This window comes from Pelodiscus sinensis, chromosome 1, assembly GCF_052426305.1.
Source record: "Pelodiscus sinensis isolate ZL-2025 chromosome 1, ASM5242630v1, whole genome shotgun sequence".
Classification (NCBI taxonomy): Eukaryota; Metazoa; Chordata; order Testudines; family Trionychidae; genus Pelodiscus; species Pelodiscus sinensis.
This window is the reverse complement of record NC_143052.1, coordinates 1,544,044-1,566,624: the sequence shown is the minus strand read 5'-3', so window position 1 is coordinate 1,566,624 and position 22,581 is coordinate 1,544,044. Positions and strand designations below refer to the sequence as shown.

The window sequence follows — 22,581 nt, the reverse complement described above, 5'->3', positions numbered from 1 at the left end:
CACGCCTGCGTCGGGGTCTGGCTCGGTGGGGCTCGCCGGAGGGGACCCTCGGGGGCCACGCCTGCATCGGGGTCCGGCTGGGTGGGGCTCGCCGGCGGGGGGCTCTCGGGGGCCGCGCCTGCGTCGGGGTCCAGCTGGGTGGGGCTCGCCGGAGGGGGCCCTCGGGGGCCACGCCTGCGTTGGGGTCCGGCTGGGTGGGGCTCGCCGGTGGGGGATCCTCGGGGGCCACGCCTGCGTCGGGGTCCGGCTGGGTGGGGCTCGCCGGTGGGGGACCCTCGGGGGCCACGCCTGCGTCGGGGTCCAGCTGGGTGGGGCTCGCCGGCGGGGGGGCCCTCGGGGGCCACGCCTGCGTCGGGGTCCGGCTGGGTGGGGCTCACCGGCGGGGGGGCCCTCGGGGGCCACGCCTGCGTCGGGGTCCGGCTGGGTGGGGCTCACCGGCGGGGGGGCCCTCGGGGGCCACGCCTGCGTCGGGGTCCGGCTGGGTGGGGCTCGCCGGTGGGGGACCCTCGGGGGCCACGCCTGCATCGGGTCTGGCTCGGTGGGGCTCGCCGGCGGGGGCCCTCGGGGGACACGCCTGCGTCGGGGTCCAGCTCGGTGGGGCTCGCCGGAGGGGGCCCTCGGGGGCCACGCCTGCATCGGGGTCCGGCTGGGTGGGGCTCGCCGGCGGGGGGCTCTCGGGGGCCACGCCTGCATCGGGTCTGGCTGGGTGGGGCTCGCCGGTGGGGGACCCTCGGGGGACACACCTGCGTCGGGGTCCGGCTGGGTGGGGCTCGCCGGTGGGGGACCCTCGGGGGACACGCCTGCGTCGGGGTCCGGCTGGGTGGGGCTCGCCGGTGGGGGACCCTCGGGGGCCACGCCTGCATCGGGTCTGGCTCGGTGGGGCTCGCCGGCGGGGGCCCTCGGGGGCCACGCCTGCATCGGGGTCTGGCTCGGTGGGGCTCGCCGGCGGGGGCCCTCGGGGGACACGCCTGCGTCGGGGTCCAGCTCGGTGGGGCTCGCCGGCGGGGGGCTCTCGGGGGACACGCCTGCGTCGGGGTCTGGCTGGGTGGGGCTCGCCGGCGGGGGCTCTCGGGGGCCACGCCTGCATCGGGTCTGGCTCGGTGGGGCTCGCCGGTGGGGGACCCTCGGGGGCCACGCCTGCGTCGGGGTCTGGCTGGGTGGGGCTCACCGGCGGGGGGCCCTCGGGGGACACGCCTGCGTCGGGGTCCGGCTGGGTGGGGCTCGCCGGTGGGGGGCCCTCGGGGGACACTCCTGCGTCGGGGTCCGGCTGGGTGGGGCTCGCCGGTGGGGGGCCCTCGGGGGACACGCCTGCGTCGGGGTCCAGCTCGGTGGGGCTCGCCGGCGGGGGGTTCTCGGGGGACACGCCTGCGTCGGGGTCCGGCTGGGTGGGGCTCGCCGGTGGGGGGCCCTCGGGGGCCACGCCTGCGTCGGGGTCCAGCTCGGTGGGGCTCGCCGGCGGGGGCCCTCGGGGGACACGCCTGCGTCGGGGTCCAGCTCGGTGGGGCTCGCCGGCGGGGGGCTCTCGGGGGACACGCCTGCGTCGGGGTCCGGCTGGGTGGGGCTCGCCGGTGGGGGGCCCTCGGGGGCCACGCCTGCGTCGGGGTCCAGCTCGGTGGGGCTCGCCGGCGGGGGCCCTCGGGGGACACGCCTGCGTCGGGGTCCAGCTCGGTGGGGCTCGCCGGCGGGGGGCTCTCGGGGGACACGCCTGCGTCGGGGTCCGGCTGGGTGGGGCTCGCCGGTGGGGGGCCCTCGGGGGCCACGCCTGCGTCGGGGTCCAGCTCGGTGGGGCTCGCCGGCGGGGGCCCTCGGGGGACACGCCTGCGTCGGGGTCCAGCTCGGTGGGGCTCGCCGGCGGGGGGCTCTCGGGGGACACGCCTGCGTCGGGGTCTGGCTGGGTGGGGCTCGCCGGTGGGGGACCCTCGGGGGCCACGCCTGCGTCGGGGTCCGGCTGGGTGGGGCTCACCGGCGGGGGGGCCCTCGGGGGCCACGCCTGCGTCGGGGTCCGGCTGGGTGGGGCTCGCCGGTGGGGGACCCTCGGGGGCCACGCCTGCATCGGGTCTGGCTCGGTGGGGCTCGCCGGCGGGGGCCCTCGGGGGACACGCCTGCGTCGGGGTCCAGCTCGGTGGGGCTCGCCGGAGGGGGCCCTCGGGGGCCACGCCTGCATCGGGGTCCGGCTGGGTGGGGCTCGCCGGCGGGGGGCTCTCGGGGGCCACGCCTGCATCGGGTCTGGCTGGGTGGGGCTCGCCGGTGGGGGACCCTCGGGGGACACACCTGCGTCGGGGTCCGGCTGGGTGGGGCTCGCCGGTGGGGGACCCTCGGGGGACACGCCTGCGTCGGGGTCCGGCTGGGTGGGGCTCGCCGGTGGGGGGCCCTCGGGGGCCACGCCTGCGTCGGGGTCCAGCTCGGTGGGGCTCGCCGGCGGGGGCCCTCGGGGGACACGCCTGCGTCGGGGTCCAGCTCGGTGGGGCTCGCCGGCGGGGGGCTCTCGGGGGACACGCCTGCGTCGGGGTCCGGCTGGGTGGGGCTCGCCGGTGGGGGGCCCTCGGGGGCCACGCCTGCGTCGGGGTCCAGCTCGGTGGGGCTCGCCGGCGGGGGCCCTCGGGGGACACGCCTGCGTCGGGGTCCAGCTCGGTGGGGCTCGCCGGCGGGGGGCTCTCGGGGGACACGCCTGCGTCGGGGTCCGGCTGGGTGGGGCTCGCCGGTGGGGGGCCCTCGGGGGCCACGCCTGCGTCGGGGTCCAGCTCGGTGGGGCTCGCCGGCGGGGGCCCTCGGGGGACACGCCTGCGTCGGGGTCCAGCTCGGTGGGGCTCGCCGGCGGGGGGCTCTCGGGGGACACGCCTGCGTCGGGGTCTGGCTGGGTGGGGCTCGCCGGTGGGGGACCCTCGGGGGCCACGCCTGCGTCGGGGTCCGGCTGGGTGGGGCTCACCGGCGGGGGGGCCCTCGGGGGCCACGCCTGCGTCGGGGTCCGGCTGGGTGGGGCTCGCCGGTGGGGGACCCTCGGGGGCCACGCCTGCATCGGGTCTGGCTCGGTGGGGCTCGCCGGCGGGGGCCCTCGGGGGACACGCCTGCGTCGGGGTCCAGCTCGGTGGGGCTCGCCGGAGGGGGCCCTCGGGGGCCACGCCTGCATCGGGGTCCGGCTGGGTGGGGCTCGCCGGCGGGGGGCTCTCGGGGGCCACGCCTGCATCGGGTCTGGCTGGGTGGGGCTCGCCGGTGGGGGACCCTCGGGGGACACACCTGCGTCGGGGTCCGGCTGGGTGGGGCTCGCCGGTGGGGGACCCTCGGGGGACACGCCTGCGTCGGGGTCCGGCTGGGTGGGGCTCGCCGGTGGGGGGCCCTCGGGGGCCACGCCTGCGTCGGGGTCCAGCTCGGTGGGGCTCGCCGGCGGGGGGCTCTCGGGGGACACGCCTGCGTCGGGGTCCGGCTGGGTGGGGCTCGCCGGTGGGGGGCCCTCGGGGGCCACGCCTGCGTCGGGGTCCAGCTCGGTGGGGCTCGCCGGCGGGGGCCCTCGGGGGACACGCCTGCGTCGGGGTCCAGCTCGGTGGGGCTCGCCGGCGGGGGGCTCTCGGGGGACACGCCTGCGTCGGGGTCTGGCTGGGTGGGGCTCGCCGGTGGGGGACCCTCGGGGGCCACGCCTGCGTCGGGGTCCGGCTGGGTGGGGCTCACCGGCGGGGGGGCCCTCGGGGGCCACGCCTGCGTCGGGGTCCGGCTGGGTGGGGCTCGCCGGTGGGGGACCCTCGGGGGCCACGCCTGCATCGGGTCTGGCTCGGTGGGGCTCGCCGGCGGGGGCCCTCGGGGGACACGCCTGCGTCGGGGTCCAGCTCGGTGGGGCTCGCCGGCGGGGGCCCTCGGGGGACACGCCTGCGTCGGGGTCCAGCTCGGTGGGGCTCGCCGGCGGGGGGCTCTCGGGGGACACGCCTGCGTCGGGGTCCGGCTGGGTGGGGCTCGCCGGTGGGGGGCCCTCGGGGGCCACGCCTGCGTCGGGGTCCAGCTCGGTGGGGCTCGCCGGCGGGGGCCCTCGGGGGACACGCCTGCGTCGGGGTCCAGCTCGGTGGGGCTCGCCGGCGGGGGGCTCTCGGGGGACACGCCTGCGTCGGGGTCTGGCTGGGTGGGGCTCGCCGGTGGGGGACCCTCGGGGGCCACGCCTGCGTCGGGGTCCGGCTGGGTGGGGCTCACCGGCGGGGGGGCCCTCGGGGGCCACGCCTGCGTCGGGGTCCGGCTGGGTGGGGCTCGCCGGTGGGGGACCCTCGGGGGCCACGCCTGCATCGGGTCTGGCTCGGTGGGGCTCGCCGGCGGGGGCCCTCGGGGGACACGCCTGCGTCGGGGTCCAGCTCGGTGGGGCTCGCCAGTGGGGGACCCTCGGGGGCCACGCCTGCGTCGGGGTCCAGCTCGGTGGGGCTCGCCGGCGGGGGCCCTCGGGGGACACGCCTGCGTCGGGGTCCAGCTCGGTGGGGCTCGCCGGCGGGGGGTTCTCGGGGGACACGCCTGCGTCGGGGTCCGGCTGGGTGGGGCTCGCCGGTGGGGGGCCCTCGGGGGCCACGCCTGCGTCGGGGTCCAGCTCGGTGGGGCTCGCCGGCGGGGGCCCTCGGGGGACACGCCTGCGTCGGGGTCCAGCTCGGTGGGGCTCGCCGGCGGGGGGCTCTCGGGGGACACGCCTGCGTCGGGGTCTGGCTGGGTGGGGCTCGCCGGTGGGGGACCCTCGGGGGCCACGCCTGCGTCGGGGTCCGGCTGGGTGGGGCTCACCGGCGGGGGGGCCCTCGGGGGCCACGCCTGCGTCGGGGTCCGGCTGGGTGGGGCTCGCCGGTGGGGGACCCTCGGGGGCCACGCCTGCATCGGGTCTGGCTCGGTGGGGCTCGCCGGCGGGGGCCCTCGGGGGACACGCCTGCGTCGGGGTCCAGCTCGGTGGGGCTCGCCGGAGGGGGCCCTCGGGGGCCACGCCTGCATCGGGGTCCGGCTGGGTGGGGCTCGCCGGCGGGGGGCTCTCGGGGGCCACGCCTGCATCGGGTCTGGCTGGGTGGGGCTCGCCGGTGGGGGACCCTCGGGGGCCACGCCTGCGTCGGGGTCTGGCTGGGTGGGGCTCGCCGGTGGGGGACCCTCGGGGGCCACGCCTGCGTCGGGGTCTGGCTGGGTGGGGCTCGCCGGTGGGGGGCCCTCGGGGGACATGCCTGCATCGGGGTCTGGCTCGGTGGGGCTCGCCGGCGGGGGCCCTCGGGGGCCACGCCTGCATCGGGTCTGGCTCGGTAGGGCTCGCCGGCAGGGGGCTCTCGGGGGACACGCCTGCGTCGGGGTCTGGCTGGGTGGGGCTCGCCGGCGGGGGGCCCTCGGGGGACACGCCTGCGTCGGGGTCTGGCTGGGTGGGGCTCGCCGGCGGGGGGCCCTCGGGGGACACGCCTGCGTCGGGGTCCGGCTGGGTGGGGCTCGCCGGTGGGGGGCCCTCGGGGGCCACGCCTGCGTCGGGGTCCAGCTCGGTGGGGCTCGCCGGCGGGGGCCCTCGGGGGACACGCCTGCGTCGGGGTCCAGCTCGGTGGGGCTCGCCGGCGGGGGGCTCTCGGGGGACACGCCTGCGTCGGGGTCTGGCTGGGTGGGGCTCGCCGGTGGGGGACCCTCGGGGGCCACGCCTGCGTCGGGGTCTGGCTGGGTGGGGCTCCCCGGTGGGGGACCCTCGGGGGCCACGCCTGCATCGGGGTCTGGCTCGGTGGGGCTCGCCGGCGGGGGCCCTCGGGGGCCACGCCTGCATCGGGTCTGGCTCGGTGGGGCTCGCCGGCAGGGGGCTCTCGGGGGACACGCCTGCGTCGGGGTCTGGCTGGGTGGGGCTCGCCGGCGGGGGGCCCTCGGGGGACACGCCTGCGTCGGGGTCTGGCTGGGTGGGGCTCGCCGGCGGGGGGCCCTCGGGGGCCACGCCTGCATCGGGGTCCGGCTGGGTGGGGCTCGCCGGCGGGGGGCCCTCGGGGGACACGCCTGCGTCGGGGTCTGGCTGGGTGGGGCTCGCCGGCGGGGGGCCCTCGGGGGCCACGCCTGCATCGGGTCTGGCTGGGTGGGGCTCGCCGGCGGGGGGCCCTCGGGGGCCACGCCTGCATCGGGTCTGGCTGGGTGGGGCTCGCCGGCGGGGGGCCCTCGGGGGCCACGCCTGCGTCGGGGTCCGGCTCGGTGGGGCTCGCCGGAAGGGGCCCTCTCAGCCGGCGGGGAGGCAGCGTGGCTCACCCCGGCATGGGCTGGCCCATGGACAGAGCTGGGGCCGAGGCCGAGCCAGTGGCTGCGGGACACCTGGGCCCACCCCCAGCCGGGGGCAGAGAACGAGGGCACCACGCCGGCTCCCACAGCAGCCTGGCACGAGGGGGCCTGGTGCCGGGAGTTCCCTCCGGACGCGCTGCAGACACCGGCTGAGGGGTCGGGTCCTGGCCGAGGTCCAGGCTCTGGGGTGGAGCCGGGGGGCTGGGCCCCAGACGTCTAGTCTCAGAGGCAGTGGGTCGCAGGCCCTGTCCCCATGGGGCTGGCATGGGGAAGGCTGCCCCAGAGATGCTCTAATGGCTGGAGCATGCCACAGACTGCAGACGCTGGCACGGCCCAGCTCTAGGGCCCCTGCCCCACGGCGCCCCACCCCTACTGCCGCTCAGGCCTGACAGTGGCTGGGCCGGGGCCAGCGGTCACCTCACGCCGGCGGCAGCTGGGCTGCGCTCCAGAGCCGTCTCCATCACGAGGCTGGCAACAGGCCCAGTGAGGGAAGGGTCAGAGCCGCCCGGTTTCCTCCCTGCGGCTCCCGGCTGCCCCGAGACACAGCCGGCCGCGAACACCCGCTCCACCGGGCTACAGACGGACACACGGACACCCGCTCTGCCGGGCTACAGACGGACACACGGACACCCGCTCTGCCGGGCTACAAACGGACACACGGACACCCGCTCCACCGGGCTACAGACGGACACACGGACACCCGCTCCGCCGGGCTACAAACGGACACACGGACACCCGCTCTGCCGGGCTACAGACGGACACACGGACATCCGCTCCGCCGAGCTACAGACGGACACACGGACACCCGCTCCGCCGGGCTACAAACGGACACACGGACACCCGCTCTGCCGGGCTACAGACGGACACACGGACACCCGCTCCGCCGAGCTACAGACGGACACACGGACACCCGCTCCGCCGGGCTACAGACGGACACACGGACACCCGCTCCGCCGGGCTACAGACGGACACACGGACACCCGCTCCGCCGGGCTGCAGTCGGACACACGGACACCCGCTCCGCCGGGCTGCAGACGGACACACGGACACCCGCTCCGCCGGGCTGCAGTCGGACACACGGACACCCGCTCCGCCGGGCTGCAGACGGACACACGGACACCCACCCCCCGGGCTGCAGACAGACACACAGACACCCACCCCCCGGGCTGCAGACAGACACACGGACACCCACCCCCCGGGCTGCAGACGGACACACGGACACCCGCTCCCCCAGGACTGTCATGCCAGCTGCAGACGGACACACGGACGCGGCCAGGCTCAGGGACGAGCGTCGTGTGCCTTTTGGTCACACAGAGGAGCAGCTTTTGGCGCCTGCAGCCCAGGCCCCGCCCCCCATCCCAGGCCCCGCCCCCCCATCCCATGCAAACATCTGAGCGCCAGCCATGGGGCTGTACAGAGCCAGCAGCTTCCAGCCCCCTCTGCCTGGGCACAGGCCTCTGGGCCAGACACTTAGAACCGTGGGTCCCCAGCACATGGGGACCACAAAGCCTCTCTGGGGAGCCGACGGGGCAGCCCCACTCCAAGGGCCGAGCCTGCCCCGATCTGCCCTGTGCAGGCGCTTGGAGCCTCGGGGGCTCCCCAGCTCTGCCCCTCCCCGGCACAGGGTGGGGGGCAGCCCTGCCAGGCCCGGGGCAGCTCTCCTGCATGTTCCCGTCCAGCCGCCATTTTTAAATCCCCCTTAGTCGGAACGAGCTGCGCGCGGCTCCACGCGGCCGGTTAGAGTTAATCCCACCGAAGTCCTCAGTCCGGATTAACGGCTGCTCCTCGTGCGATGAGGGGTGAGTGGAACGAGGAGTAACGGTTAATCCGAACTGAGGACTTCGGCGGATTCACTTCTGACGGCCGCGTGGAGCCGCGCGCAGCTCGTGCGGACTAAGGGGGATTTAAAATGGCGGCCGGACGGGAACATGCAAATGAAGCCGGGATATTTAAATCCCAGACTTCATTTACAACTCCGCTTGCCTGATTTGCCTACCTAGCGTGAATTAACGAGCTAGTGTAGACGTACCCCTAAACCCCTCTCGATCCGGCGGAGTCTGTTCTTGCTGCGACGGGGGTGCAGGAACGGGGGACCCCGACGCGCCGTCACACCCGGGGGCGAATTAACGAGCTAGTGTAGACGTACCCTCTTGTTCCTTCAGGACACAGCCCAGCACAGACGGGATGTGGCTACAGGGCCCAGGGCCAGGATGCCTCCGCCCCAGGGTGGGGGCCCATGGCCCCTAGGCCCCAGCTTAGCCTCTTCTCTCCATGCTTCCCCCACAGCCACTGCCCCCCTCCCAGGCCCTGCCCCCCAGCCAGGTGCTGGCCTCCGCCCCCCCCCCCTTTGTCTCTCCCTGGGGGCTGAGCCTGGGTGTCTGGGTTAATCCACATTGGGAGAGTCAGTGAGAATCTCCCCTCCCAGCGCAGGGGGACCCGGGTCACAGAGCAGAGAGGCCCCCCCTGCCCCGCGCCACACTGGGGCCCCCCAGCTGGAGGTGCTGTCAGCTCATGGGGAGCCTGCTCCCTGCCCCCGTCCTGGCTCCCCAGTGCTGCTGGGAGGCGCTTTCTCCTGCCGCAGGCCGGGGGAGGGTGGCAGGAGGCGAGAGCCGGGGTCCCCGTCCCTAGAAGTGGGGGCCTCTGCTCAGGGACCTTCCTGGGGGCCACAGGCCGAGGAACCAACAAGGCCCAAGCGACAGCCACAAGCCCGAGAGGCAAAGGGACCCCAGCGAGGGACCAGCCCCTCGAGGGAGCCCCCAGCCGCAGGGCGGGTGCACCCCAACACCGACATACCCCGCCCCCGGCCCCACAACGGCTGGGCAGCTGCAAGGAGAGGGCACCGGCCGGCACCCCAACGGCCCCCCCGCCCAGCCGAGGCCCAGCGAGCCGCACAAGGGGACGACACATCCCAACACGCCAAGGACATGCGGAGGGCAAGAGGCAACACGCCGGGGACATGCCAAGCACCCAGCGTGGGGGTGGGGCCGCCTGGCCAGGAACAGGCCAACGAGCACCCCGGCGAGCAGCTAGGACCGCAGGGGAGCTGGCTGGCGGCCAACTGAGGCAAAGTGCCGCCGTGTCCTGACAGGCCCCCAGGCGCAGAACCCAGCCAGCCCCACGCCCGGCCCGGCCCTGCCCACGGAGGCTGGTACCTGCTCAGCGGGTGCCGAAGATCCGGGAGACAGCGCCACGTCCGCCCCTGGCAGAGCCCCGGCACGGTGCGTCCTGCGTCCTTGGCCCCTGCGCGGCCTCTCGGGCGGCTCCGCTCCCGCTGCCTGTAACAGGATCCCTGCCACCCTACATGGCAGCTGCAATCGGACCCTGCCCAGCCCCTCCCGGCTCCCACTCAGGCCCTGCCGCTCAGGCGCCAGCCCCAGCCCCCGGGCAGCGCACGAGCCGGGGGGCAGCGGGGCCCTTCCCTCCCTTGCGGGGAGGGGCATTGGGGGGTCACAGAGCAGCCACTGCCCTCGGCACCCTCCTGCAGCGGCTGCAGCATGGCAAGTAGGCCTGCCTCAGTTTCCCCTTCCCGAGTCCCCAGTCACTCCACACACGGGCTCCGCTCACCAGGGCCCTCCAGGGGCTGGTTTATTGTCAGGCATCACAGTGAGACTCCCACACACCCGCCCTGGCCTCCCCCTCCCCAGAGCAGGCACCAAGCACCCCCCTGCCTCAGCCCACACACCCCCCCACCTCGCACACCGTGCGCCCTGGTGCCCCTGCCTAGGCCAGCCGCACAGCCGCCCCAGCATTGTCCGCTCCACCCGCCAGGGAGGCCCCAGCCCCACCCGCCCCCTGCCAGGGAGCCCCCTGCCGGGGAGCCCCCAGCTCCGCCCGTCCCCCCTGCCGGGGAGCCCCCAGCCCCGCCCGCGCCCCCTGCCGGGGAGCCCCCAGCTCCGCCCGCCCCACCTGCCGGGGAGCCCCCAGCCCCGCCCGCCCCCCCTGCCGGGGAGCCCCCAGCCCCGCCCGCCCCCACTGCCGGGGAGCCCCCAGCCCCGCACGCCCCCTGCCGGGGAGCCCCCAGCCCCGCCCGCGCCCCCAGCCGGGGAGCCCCCAGCCCCGCCCGCCCCCACTGCCGGGGAGCCCCCAGCCCCGCCCGCGCCCCACTGCCGGGGAGCCCCCAGCCCCGCCCGCCCCCACTGCCGGGGAGCCCCCAGCCCCGCCCGCACCCACTGCCGGGGAGCCCCCAGCCCCGCCCGCCCCCACTGCCGGGGAGCCCCCAGCCCCGCCCGCACCCACTGCCGGGGAGCCCCCAGCCCCGCCCGCACCCACTGCCGGGGAGCCCCCAGCCCCGCACGCCCCCACTGCCGGGGAGCCCCCAGATCCACACGCCCTCTGCCCTCAGCTTGGCCTGCGCGCCCCCGGCTGCTGCGCCAGGAACCAGCCACGACCCGCACGGCCCCCCTGCTGGGCTCCCAATGGCGCTACCAGCCCAGCCAGCTGGGGGGGCCACTCTCACTGCCCCTGCCGGCTCCGGGCCCTGTGGCCCCCACCTGCCCCCGCTCGCCCTCCTGCTCCCCGCCCGGGAAGTGCAGGAAGAAGAGGGCCTCGTAGGCGAGGGGGAAGGGTGGGGCGGGCAGCGGCCAGCAGTCCAGCGAGCCCAGCTCCAGCGCCAGCAGCGAGCCCAGCTCCGGCGCCGCCATGAAGAGGCAGCTGCCCAGGGCCGCGCCCTGCCCTGCCAGGCTGCACTTGGGCAGGCTGCGCGCCGGACCCCAGCGCCGGGCCGTGGGGCTGAAGGGGATCAGCACGTTCTCCCGGAAGTTGCCCCCCAGCACGTAGAGCGGCTCCGCGCCCCCCAGGAAATAGAGGCAAGGCAGGTCGGCGTCAGCCCGCGTCAGCGTCGGGAGCAGCTCCTGCCACGTGTCTGCAACGAGAGTGGGGGGGGTGGGCCGGGGGGTTGCCTGGTCCCATCCCCGGCCTCGCCTTGCCCCTGCCCACCCCCATCCCGGCCCCACCCAATCCTGGCCAGGCCTGCCGAGCCCCACCCGCACCCTCGGTCGCCCCCAGCCCCAGCTCCTGGCCTCACCCTGCCCAGCCCTGGCCCCAGCCCCACCCAGGGCCTCCCCCCTCAGTCCCAGGGGGCACGGCCGGGGCAGGCGTAGCAGGGACTGTACTCGCTCCATTGTGTGCGCACTCTGATCGCTCTGTCGTGCTACGCGGGATTCTACTGGCCTGTGCTGTTCTGTAGTAACGCTCTGTATGCGTGTGCCTCAGTTTCCCCTGGCACTGCAGCACTGTCCACATGAGGAGAGGGAGGCTGGTGTGACGTAGTGGGGGGGAACTTGCTGGTTTCTATGGGTCTGTGGTAACCCCACTGGCTGCCGCCGATACCACAGCCCAGAAGGACAGGGATGGGTCATTATGCAAAGGGATCTCTCAACCGGTCCGACCAGCCACCCCCCATGGAGAGGAACAAAGGAAGGTGGATGCTGCCCTGGCTGGGGGGCAGGGCTGGAGGAGAGTGAGTTAGTTTCTGTCTGGGAGCACGGAGGAAGCAGCCTCAGCAACAGGCTGGGGGGTTTAGAAGCCGAGACCCCTGCCCCATATGGGGGGCTGAGGCATCCTAGGCCTGCCCTGTAACCTGATGACATCTGTGCTGTGCTGTATACTGGAGAAGCAATAAACCACCTCTGTTCTACTGGCTGGTGCAGTCTGTTTGTGCCATTTCGGGGTGCAGGAGACGAAAGACCCCAACGCGCCGTCACACTGGTGTCAGGGGTGGGATGCACTGCAACCCGTGGATGGAGCTCCCAGCGGCGAGCGACAAGGCGCCGTAGAAGCAAGAGCCCTGGAGCCAAGCGTGCTGGAGACAGAGCGAAGCGGTTCCTGGGAACCGTGGGGCGCTGCAGCACTAGACTGGTGAGTCCGCACCGAGGGGCCCAGCGGGCAGATGGCCTACGCCCGACTCTTGAAGGCAGAGCTGGTGGGGCTGTGCAGAGAGAGGGGCTTGCCTGTGCAGAAAGCAACCAAGGCCCAGCTGATTGCCCAGCTGGAAGATAATGACCAGCCACAGGGCCAGGATCTTGTCCCCAGGGGAGGCAGCCAGACCCCCCCTGAGAGTGTGTCAGGCTCAGAGAGGGGGAGGAGCGCTGGAACCCACCGGAGAGATGAGACAGCGTCTCCCGGGAGGCCTGCAAGCCGTAGCCCATCTAGGGCAGGGGCCAGCACACCAGAGCTGCGGCGGCTGGAGATCCAGCCGCGGATCAAGGAATTGGAAGTAGAGGACCGAGAGAAGGACCGCCAGGACCGAGAGAGGGAGCGCCAAGATCGAGAGAGGGAGCGCCGGGACCGAGAGAGGGACCGCCAGGATCGAGAGAGGCAGCGACAGCATGAGTTGGCCATGGCAGAGCGGAGAACCGGCGGGGCACCGGCTGTGCCAAGAGTGGATGGGCCCCAGAGTCCCGGGACTGCCAGACGCTTGGAGAGGCTCGTGATGGCCCAATTGAAGGACATGGGCGACATAGACGGGTTCCTCAGCTCCTTTGAGAGGGCCTGTGGACTGCAACGGGTCCCCCCAGCTGACTGGCTGCAGGAGCTCGTCCCCGCACTGAGCCAGGAGGCGGCCGGAGTGCTCAGTCAGCTGGAGGACCTACAGCCAGGGGATTACAACCGAGTCAAGGAGGCCCTGCTGCACAAGTTCGGGCTGACCCCCGAGAGGTACAGGAAGAAGTTCCAGGGGGTGCAGAAAGGGCCACGGGAGACCTATGTGGACCTGGCCTCCCGCCTGTCGCAATACTGCCGCAAGTGGGTGTCTGGAGTCGGAGCCCAGACCGCAGAGGAGCTGCTCAAGCTGGTCCTGATGGAGCAGTTCTATGAAGCATGCCTGTCACACCTGGTATAGGATTGTTCTTGTTACTGATGTTAATTCTTGTAACCAATGTATTATTGTGGCAGAGAATTGTAACGGTATACAGGGTGCATGAGCTTATGAAAATACCATGTAATCTGTCTGGAGATGTACCAAACGACAGACGGTATGTAAGGGGACATTGTGATGTTGCTATTTCGTGGTTAAAACTTGTAACTGCTCTTGGAACTTCTTACAGGACAAAAAGGGTTCCTGCCAGAAGGTCCTGTATGAGAAGGGAAACTGAGGCACGCCACCATTTTGGTTGGGGAGGCCTGTGATGCCCTCAGTGATGTTACTGGCATCACTTCCTGCATCAATTTTGCGTTGGGGATGTCACATTACCGAAATGAAGGGAAGCAGCCAGATCGCTGCTGCACCCCTAGGTGGGGGTGTTGGCCCCAGAAATTGGTATGAAAGGGAGCCATGTGGGGTATTGAATGGGAGCTTGTTGTTTTCTGATCCTGTGTACACTGTTTATGTGAGTGTATAATGTCTGTGTGTGTAGATCTGTAATCTGTGTGGAAGCTGAATATTTCTGTGAATGTGGTTAAGCATTGCTATGGACAGGCTGAGTAGCGAGGCCCTGTGGAACAATGGCCCTTGATGGCCCAAAGACACACCTAAAGCATGAGGGCGGAGACCCAAGAGCTGCCAGCAGAGAGAGGCTGAGGACCAGGTGACCGGCTGAGACCAGAAGAGGCCAGGAAGGGGATAAAAGAGGCCATGTGGTGGATGTCATTTTGTTCTCAGCTCAGCACTTCATCCCAGAGGCAGCACTGCAGGGATCGAAGAGCCCGGAAGACCCGTGAACCCATCCTGATCATAGGATGTGCAATAAGAACTTTTAAACCAGCAGCTGCAACATCTCTGCTAGAGCCTGCATCGAGAACTGGAGATTCGGTGCATGTAACGTACTGTACTTTAATAACCTTACTCTCAGGCTTTTCTTTCTTGTGATAATAAACCTTTAGTTGTTAGATGCTAAAGGATTGGCCCAGCGTGATTTGTGGGTAAGGTCCAGAGGGTAAATTGACCAGGGATCTGTGGCTGGTTTCTTGGAACCGGACAGAACTTGTTCGGGGTAGGTGGGATTGGGTGCTAGGACCCCCCACCTGTGTATGAGGCCCGGGGCCATCTGGGGCATGGATATTGCTGGGGCGTCGGAGGAGTTTTGCTCGGGAGGCTTCAGGCAGGCAGCTGAAGCGCTCTGTGGGACTGGTTTGTGGCCTGTTTGGAGAGGTCACCAGTCGGGGAGCTGTAAGGAGCCCCGGATTTGAGCAATTCACCCTGAGCGGACGCCCTCAGCTGTGCCCAGACACGGCCCGGTCCGTCACAGTGCCCACCCAAACTGAGGCTGTGGCTCAAGGACCGAAGACCAGAGAACCCCCAGGAGGCCGGGAGGCTGGCGGACGAGTTCACGGAGAGCCGGTCCGGGTGTGAACGGGAGTCCTGGAGAGAAAGGGAACCGCGCAGAGACCGGATCTCGGCTGAGCGACGGAGGGAGTCAACTACGGGGCGAGACCAAGGAACAGGTCGTCTGTGCCCCAGAGAACCAGCCAGGCCCTGGACAGAGACAGCCCAAAGCCTAACTTGCCAGCGCTGTGGGCAAAAAGGCCACAAGAGGGCTCAGTGCACCAGGTCCCAGGACCGGGGACTTTCCAGGGTTAACTGGCTGGGGCGGGAGGAAGGGCAGGCTGCCCCAGAGGCAGGGGCTGGCAGGCAAACCTCAGCTCAGAGAGAGGGGAAGGATGCTCAGTGCACCTCCCCTGGGAGGTCTGATTCTCAGGAGGCGGATTTCTCCGTGTACCGGGTGGGGGCAGGGCGGCCCCTGCGGAGCGAGTGCCTCATACCCCTGGAGGTGGATGGTAGGAAGGTGACGGGCTTCTGGGACATGGGGGCGGAGGTGACTCTGGCCCGATCCGACATAGTGGCCCCAGAGCGGATACTACCCCACGCGCAGCTGACCCTGAAGGGCATAGATGGGTCCCCATTTAAGGTGCCTGTAGCCAGGGTGCATCTGAAATGGGGGGCCAAGGAAGGTGTCAAGGAAGTGGGGGTGCACCCGCACTTGCCCACCGAGGTGCTGATGGGGAATGACCTAGAGGAGTGGCCCCATGAATCCCAGCGGGGTCTAGTCACTACCCGGAGCCAGAGCCAGCGGGGGGCTGGCAACCTGGATCTAGGGGAGGCCTCCCGACAAGGTCCTTGAGGTACCATCACGGTGGACACGGGGTCCAGCCAGGCTGGGACTCCGGACCTAGGCAGAGGTGGGGAACAGGTCCTGATCCCTGCCTCAGCGGCTGAATTCCAGGCTGAGGTGCAGGCAGACCCCTCCTTGCAGAGGCTGAGGGACCAGGCTGGCCTCCATGCAGCTCAGCCCCGGGAGAGAGGTGGCCAGGAGAGATTCCTGCGGGAGCGTGGACTCCTGTTCCGTGAATGGCTTCCCCCCAGGAAGGCGGGGGCATGGGGGGTCCAGCGGCAGCTGGTCGTCCCCTGAAAGTATCGTCTCAAGCTGCTGTATTTGGCCCACGACGTCCCTGTTGGTGGCCACCGGGGGATCTGGAGCACCCGGCTGAGGCTGCTCCAGCAATTCTATTGGCCAGGAATCTTTACAGCCGTGCAGCGGTACTGCCGGTCCTGTGACTCCTGCCAGAGGGGCGGGAAGGCCCAAGACAGGAGGAAAGCGGCTTGGGGGTCCCTACCCCAGATAGACGGGGGACCCCAACGCGCCGTCACAGCTGGGCAGGACGCACTGGGGAAGTCTCACAGCCTGAGGACCAGGTGACAGCAGATAACACCTGGGGCGCAGGAAGCAGGACAAAGGGTGGGGCGGGGCTGCCTAGAGGCCTGAGCCCAGTTGCTGCGGGGTGGTGAGGGGAGCTTTTTGCTGGCTTGGGGGGCAGGGCTCTGAGCCCCTCTTTATCCAGGATGGGTCGTACCAACTGCACCTGGTTCCTGTAACAACAGGTCTGCGCTGCGCCGTGTCCCCAACCAGGAAACCTTCTCTTCTACCTGCCGCCTGAGAGTCCCATCTGGCTGCGGGTGGGGTGCAGGGCTGGGGACTCCCCCACATCCCATGACAGGGAGACACGTGGCCGGCACAGGACGAGCACTAGAGCATGTGGGACACGCCGTGAGACACGTGGCCGACACAGGAAGAGCACTAGAGCATGTGGGACACGCCGTGAGACACGTGGCCAACACAGGAAGAGCACTAGAGTGTGTGGGACACGCCGTGAGACACGTGGCCGGCACAGGACGAGCACTAGAACGTGAGGGACACGCCGTGAGACACGTGGCCGACACAGGAGGAACACTAGAACGTGAGGGACACGCCGTGAGACACGTGGCTGACAGGGAGAGCACTAGAGTGTGTGGGACACGCCGTGAGACACGTGGCCGGCACAGGACGAGCACTAGAACGTGAGGGACACGCCGTGAGACACGTGGCCGGCACAGGATGAGCACTAGAACGTGAGGGACACGCCGTGAGACACGTGGCCGACACAGGAGGAGCACTAGACCGTGTGGGACACGCCGTGAGACACGTGGCCGACACAGGAGGAGCACTAGAACGTGAGGGACACGCCGTGAGACACGTGGCCGGCACAGGAGGAACACTAGAACGTGAGGGACACGCCGTGAGACACGTGGCCGACACAGGAGGAACACTAGAGCGTGTGGGACACGCCGTGAGACACGTTACCGACAGGGAGAGCACTAGAGTGTGTGGGACACGCCGTGAGACACGTGGCCGACACAGGACGAGCACTAGAACGTGAGGGACACGCCGTGAGACACGTGGCCGACACAGGAGGAACACTAGAACGTGAGGGACACGCCGTGAGACATGTGGCCGACAGGGAGAGCACTAGAACGTGAGGGACACGCCGTGAGACATGTGGCCGACACAGGAGGAACACTAGAACGTGTGGGACACGCCGTGAGACACGTGGCCGACACAGGAGGAGCACTAGAACGTGAGGGACACGCCGTGAGACATGTGGCCGACACAGGAGGAACACTAGAACATGTGGGACACGCCGTGAGACACGTGGCCGGCACAGGACGAGCACTAGAACGTGAGGGACACGCCGTGAGACACGTGGCCGACACAGGAGGAGCACTAGAACGTGAGGGACACGCCGTGAGACACGTGGCCGACACAGGAGGAGCACTAGAGTGTGTGGGACACGCCGTGAGACACGTGGCCGACACAGGAGGAACACTAGAATGTGTGGGACACGCCGTGAGACACGTGGCCGACACAGGAGGAACACTAGAACGTGAGGGACACGCCGTGAGACACGTGGCCGACACAGGAGGAGCACTAGAGTGTGTGGGACACGCCGTGAGACACGTGGCCGACACAGGAGGAGCACTAGAACGTGAGGGACACGCCGTGAGACACGTGGCCGACACAGGAGGAACACTAGAACGTGTGGGACATGCCGTGAGACACGTGGCTGACAGGGAGAGCACAAGAGCGAGGGACCCCTCCTTTGGTCACCTGCCCCAGGCGCAGGTTACAGGACAGCCTGAGCCCGTGTGAATACGCTGGGAAGGGGGCAGCCTCCTCTCCGTGAGTCACAGGGAAACTGAGGCACGCAGCGTCCCACCAGAGCAGCACAGGACCGCGGGAAGCGAACAGAGCGGCTACCACCCCACTGCGCTGGGGATCTGTGGCCTGGCCCCTGGGTGCTGCGTCTCTGCCCCCAGCCCCCAGCGGCCGGGTGCGTGGAGGAGCAGGACCGGCAGGGTCCTGTGTCCCTGCCCAGGCAGCGCCAGGCGCCGGCTCCGCTCACCTGCCCTCACGTCATAGCGCAGCAGCAGCTTCTCGCCCGTGTGGGCCACGCTGCCCAGGGCGTAGATGCTGCCGGCGTGGGCCGTGCAGAGCGGCAGGTCGTGGGCCAGCGAGACGGCGAAGGTGAAGTCGGTGAGGGGCAGGGAGGAGACGAAGGCCCACGCGTCAGCCCAGGGGTCGTAGCGCTCCACGGCCGCGTACAGAGCCGTGCCGCTGTCCGGCGCCAGCAGCGTGTCCAGGTACCAGCCCCCGATGGTGTAAATCCGCTGCTCCACCACCGCCATGCTGAAGTGCCGCCGGCGCTGCGGGGACAGGGGCGCTGGGCCGTCACGGCTGGTCCCCCGCTGGGCCCTGGGGCAGCCCTCCGGCGCCAGCTGGGGGAGCAGCGCGCGGCCTGGGGGTCCTAGACTGAGAGCATGGCCTGGCGAGGCCGAAGCCAGGGGCAGCCAGCCCCATATCCCCTCCGGCTGCGAGTGCCAAGGGCAGAGAGAGAAGGGAGGCCGAGGCAGCGGGCGGTGGGGGGGGGGGCGCCGGGCGGGGGGGGGGGTTCGGTGGGGGGGGGGGCGAGGCAGTGACGGGGGGGCGGGGGGGCGCCAGGCACTGACCTTGAGCGGGGGGGCGGTGGGGGGGGGCGCCAGGCACTGACCTTGAGCGGGGGGGCGGTGGGCGGGGGGGGGGGCAGCGGGGGGGCGCCGGGCGGGGGGGCGCCAGGCACTGACCTTGAGCGGGGGGGCGGTGGGCGGGGGGGCGCCAGGCACTGACCTTGAGCGGGGGGGCGGTGGGGGGCGGGGGGGCGCCAGGCACTGACCTTGAGCGGGGGGGCGCAGGGGGGCGGGCGGGGGGGCGCCAGGCACTGACCTTGAGCGGGGGGGCGTGCCAGGCACTGACCTTGAGCAGGGGGGGGGCGGTGGGGCGCCAGGCACTGACCTTGAGCGGGGGGGCGGTGGGCGGGGGGGCGCCAGGCACTGACCTTGAGCGGGGGGGCGGTGGGCGGGGGGGCGCCAGGCACTGACCTTGAGCGGGGGGGCGGGGGGCAGGGGGCGCCAGGCACTGACCTTGAGCGTGGGGCGGGGGGCAGGGGGCGCCAGGCACTGACCTTGAGCGGGGGGGCGCCGGGCGGGGGGGCGCCAGGCACTGACCTTGAGCGGGGGGGCGGTGGGCGGGGGGGCGCCAGGCACTGACCTTGAGCGGGGGGGCGCCGGGCGGGGGGGCGCCAGGCACTGACCTTGAGCGGGGGGCGGTGGGGGGGGGGCGCCAGGCACTGACCTTGAGCGGGGGGGCGGTGGGGGGGGCGCCAGGCACTGACCTTGAGCGGGGGGCGGTGGGGGGGGCGCCAGGCACTGACCTTGAGCGGGGGGGCGCCGGGCGGGGGGGGCGCCAGGCACTGACCTTGAGCGGGGGGGCGGTGGGGGGGGCGCCAGGCACTGACCTTGAGCGGGGGGCGGTGGGGGGGGGCGCCAGGCACTGACCTTGAGCGGGGGGGGTGGGCGGGGGCGCCAGGCACTGACCTTGAGCGGGGGGTGGGTGGGCGGGGGCGCCAGGCACTGACCTTGAGCGGGGGGGCGGTGGGGGGGGCGCCAGGCACTGACCTTGAGCGGGGGGGCGGTGGGGGGGGCGCCAGGCACTGACCTTGAGCGGGGGGGCGGTGGGGGGGGCGCCAGGCACTGACCTTGAGCGGGGGGGGGTGGGCGGGGGCGCCAGGCACTGACCTTGAGCGGGGGGGCGGTGGGGGGGGCGCCAGGCACTGACCTTGAGCGGGGGGGCGGTGGGCGGGGGGGCGCCAGGCACTGACCTTGAGCGGGGGGGCGGTGGGCGGGGGCGCCAGGCACTGACCTTGAGCGGGGGGGCGGTGGGCGGGGGGGCGCCAGGCACTGACCTTGAGCGGGGGGGCGGTGGGCGGGGGGGCGCCAGGCACTGACCTTGAGCGGGGGGGCGGGGGCGGGGGCGCCAGGCACTGACCTTGAGCGGGGGGGCGGTGGGCGGGGGCGCCAGGCACTGACCTTGAGCGGGGGGGCGGTGGGGGGGGGGGCGCCAGGCACTGACCTTGAGCGGGGGGGCGGTGGGGGGGACGCCAGGCACTGACCTTGAGCGGGGGGGCGGTGGGGGGGGCGCCAGGCACTGACCTTGAGCGGGGGGGGCGGTGGGGGGGGGCGCCAGGCACTGACCTTGAGCGGGGGGGCGCCGGGCGGGGGGGCGCCAGGCACTGACCTTGAGCGGGGGGGCGGTGGGGGGGGCGCCAGGCACTGACCTTGAGCGGGGGGGCGGTGGGGGGGGCGCCAGGCACTGACCTTGAGCGGGGGGGCGGTGGGGGGGGCGCCAGGCACTGACCTTGAGCGGGGGGGCGGTGGGGGGGGCGCCAGGCACTGACCTTGAGCGGGGGGGCGTGGGGGGGGCGCCAGGCACTGACCTTGAGCGGGGGGGCGGGGGGGGCGCCAGGCACTGACCTTGAGCGGGGGGGCGGCGGGGGGGACGCCAGGCACTGACCTTGAGCGGGGGGGCGGCGGGGGGGACGCCAGGCACTGACCTTGAGCGGGGGGGCGGTGGGGGGGGCGCCAGGCACTGACCTTGAGCGGGGGGGCGGCGGGGGGGGCGCCAGGCACTGACCTTGAGCGGGGGGGCGGCGGGGGGGGCGCCAGGCACTGACCTTGAGCGGGGGGGCGGTGGGCTGCCAGCTGCGGGCCAGCGGGTTGTAGCGGAAGGCCGCCATGCGGAAGGCGAACCCGCGGGCCCCGCGGCGCTCCCGGTAGCCGCCGCCGAGGAACAGGTAGTTGAGGAGCTGGGCGGTGCTGAAGGTCCACTTGTGGGCCCGGAAGGGCAGGCGGGAGGCCTGGCGCCAGGCGCCCCCCTGGCCCGGGGCGAGGCAGTAGAGGCCCCGCGGGGGCTCCTCGCCGGGGGGGGCCGGGGCCCCGAGGTTCTCCTTGCGGAGCACACACAGCCGTGGGGGGCCGCGGGTCCGGAGCCAGGCCAGCTCCCCCTGCAGCGCCGGGCCCAGCTGCCCCGTGACGGGCGCCAGCTCCAGGAGCTGGGTGCTCAGGTAGCCGCACAGCTCGGCCCGCATCTCGGGGCAGCCGACGGCCTCGGCGAAGCGCAGGTAGGCCAGGCAGTTGTGGGGGCGCAGGCGGGGGCGCAGGGCCAGCCAGCAGCGCTCCAGGAAGGAGGGGACCTGCAAGTAGCTGGCAGCCTGCACGGCCGGCAGCAGCTCGCCCTCCCCCAGCCCGAAGCGCCCCAGGAAGACGAAGTCCAGGATGGCGCGGAAGGCGCCCGAGGGGACGTGCTCCAGCACCAGCCGGCCCGCCGCGGCCTCCTGCATCTGGGAGCGGGCCAGCGCCCCGAAATAGGCGCTCTCCTCCGCCAGCCGGGCCAGCTCCACCTGCGGGCACCGAGAGCTGGGCTGCGAACCTGCCCCGAGCCCCCGCTGCTGCCAGGCCCCTGGGGCTGAGCCTGCTCTCGGGGGCTGCGGGAGGCCAAGGGGACCCATGTGCTGGGGCAGTGACCCCAGGAGCGCAGGCTCCATCTCAGCCCTCAGGGAGGGGCCCGGGCGCGGCTACGCGGGCAGCCCGAGGGCCGAGACCCTGGCGCACCGGCTCTGGGTGCTGGGGAGTCCCGAGCACAGGGCCCCGCCGCACAGCAATGGCCCAGCCACCGAGCCCGGCCCGGCTCCTCAGCGCTCAGGGGCCCCTCTGGAGCCAGCCTGACCCGGGGCAGGGGCGCCCGCAGTCCAGACTGCACCGCTCTGCGGGACACCGGGCTCCCCCCGCGACAGCCGGAGCAGGGCCCCTGCGGGGTAACAGCCCAGCCCTGCGGGGTAACAGCCCAGCCCTGCGGGGTAACAGCCCAGCCCTGGGGGGCACGAATCCTGCGCCGTGACAGCCGGGAAGGGGCCCTGTGGGCGCCGGGCCCCGGGGAGCAGGCCGGGGAGAGGGGGCTGGGGGCGCCGGGCCCTGGGGAGCAGGCCGGGGGGAGGGGCTGGCACAGGCCAGGGGAAGGGGGCTGGGGGCTGCGTACCTGGAAGGCCCAGGGGACGGTCTGGACGGTGAATAGGGGCAGGCCCGCCCCTTGGCTCTGGTAGACCCTCCGCTCCGGGCTGCTCCCCCAGGGCTCTGGCCGGGGCGCCGGGCCGCGGGGCCTCCGGCTGGGCGGCAGGAAGAAGCCGGCCAGGGCGCGCAGGAGCCCCAGGACCCAGCCCAGAGCCCAGCTGCCGGCAGCCTGAGCGGGGCGGGTCCCAGCGCGCCAGGCTGCAGCCCAGAGGCCGTGGCCCCCGCCCTGGGGGCGCAGGGTACCCCAGAGAGCCCTGCGAGGCATGGCCAGCTCCGCCCTCGCCTGCCTGGGGCCAGTGGGGCGGGCAGCTCTGGGCCGTCGGGCGCAGGGGGGCAGAGCTATTTTTAACTTGGCTCCAGCCAGCGGGCAGGAAAGCTGAGCCGCCCGAGGCCCTGCCCAGCGCCGCCCGGAGCCAGCACGGCCCAGCCGGGGGAGGCAGCAGGGCCCGTGGCCACGCCTGGCCGTGCGGGAGGGGAGCAGGAGCAGAGCTGGCCGTGGGCGTGGGGCGGCCCTGGGCCCACAGCGGGACACGCCGCGCCAGCCAGGCGCCACGCGCGGGCCCAGCAGCAGAGCCCCACGGCGCCGGGCTGCCCCTACCCCGGCAGGTCCGGCCATGCGGCACCTCCCCCAAGTGAGCGCCCACGAAAGGGCCTGACGGCACCAG

The 22,581-nt window shown here is 72.7% G+C and overlaps 3 protein-coding genes across 6 annotated transcripts in view; all 3 read right to left on the bottom strand.

Annotated features, from left to right (window-relative positions):
- Positions 1 to 9,882, bottom strand: part of CPT1B (carnitine palmitoyltransferase 1B) — a 68,213-nt gene extending 58,331 nt beyond the window's left edge. The window contains 1 exon segment of the mRNA XM_089777683.1: positions 9,381 to 9,882. The gene's annotated coding sequence lies outside the window, so the exon portion shown is untranslated.
- The window catches only part of LOC112547409 (C-type lectin-like), a 416,253-nt gene that overhangs the window by 285,107 nt on the left and 108,565 nt on the right, over positions 1 to 22,581 (bottom strand). The window lies entirely within an intron of this gene.
- On the bottom strand, positions 10,493 to 22,532 carry LOC142825022 (kelch repeat and BTB domain-containing protein 13-like). 3 transcript variants are annotated; one of them, XM_075916751.2, is made up of 4 exons: positions 21,885 to 22,532; positions 20,524 to 21,249; positions 17,881 to 18,181; positions 10,493 to 11,089 (listed from the first exon to the last, which is right to left on the bottom strand). In XM_075916751.2, the coding sequence occupies exons 1-4, from the start codon at positions 22,530 to 22,532 to the stop codon at positions 10,650 to 10,652; spliced, it is 2,115 nt and encodes a 704-aa protein (XP_075772866.2). In that variant the 3' UTR covers positions 10,493 to 10,649. The 3 variants fall into 3 exon arrangements, with proteins under 3 accessions (XP_075772866.2, XP_089633790.1, XP_089633786.1); XM_089777664.1 differs by lacking the exon at positions 20,524 to 21,249; XM_089777660.1 differs by having other exon boundaries at positions 20,524 to 22,023.

Coding starts and splice junctions, on each gene's coding strand:
- LOC142825022 (XM_075916751.2), bottom strand. CDS start 22,532: ATGGCCGGACCTGCCGGGGTAGGGGCAGCCCGGCGCCGTGGGGCTCTG. Junction 21,250..21,884: donor CCGTCCCCTGGGCCTTCCAG/GTACGCAGCCCC, acceptor CGGTGCCCGCAG/GTGGAGCTGGCCCGGCTGGC. Junction 11,090..17,880: donor GCGCTATGACGTGAGGGCAG/GTGAGCGGAGCC, acceptor CTCTCGTTGCAG/ACACGTGGCAGGAGCTGCTC.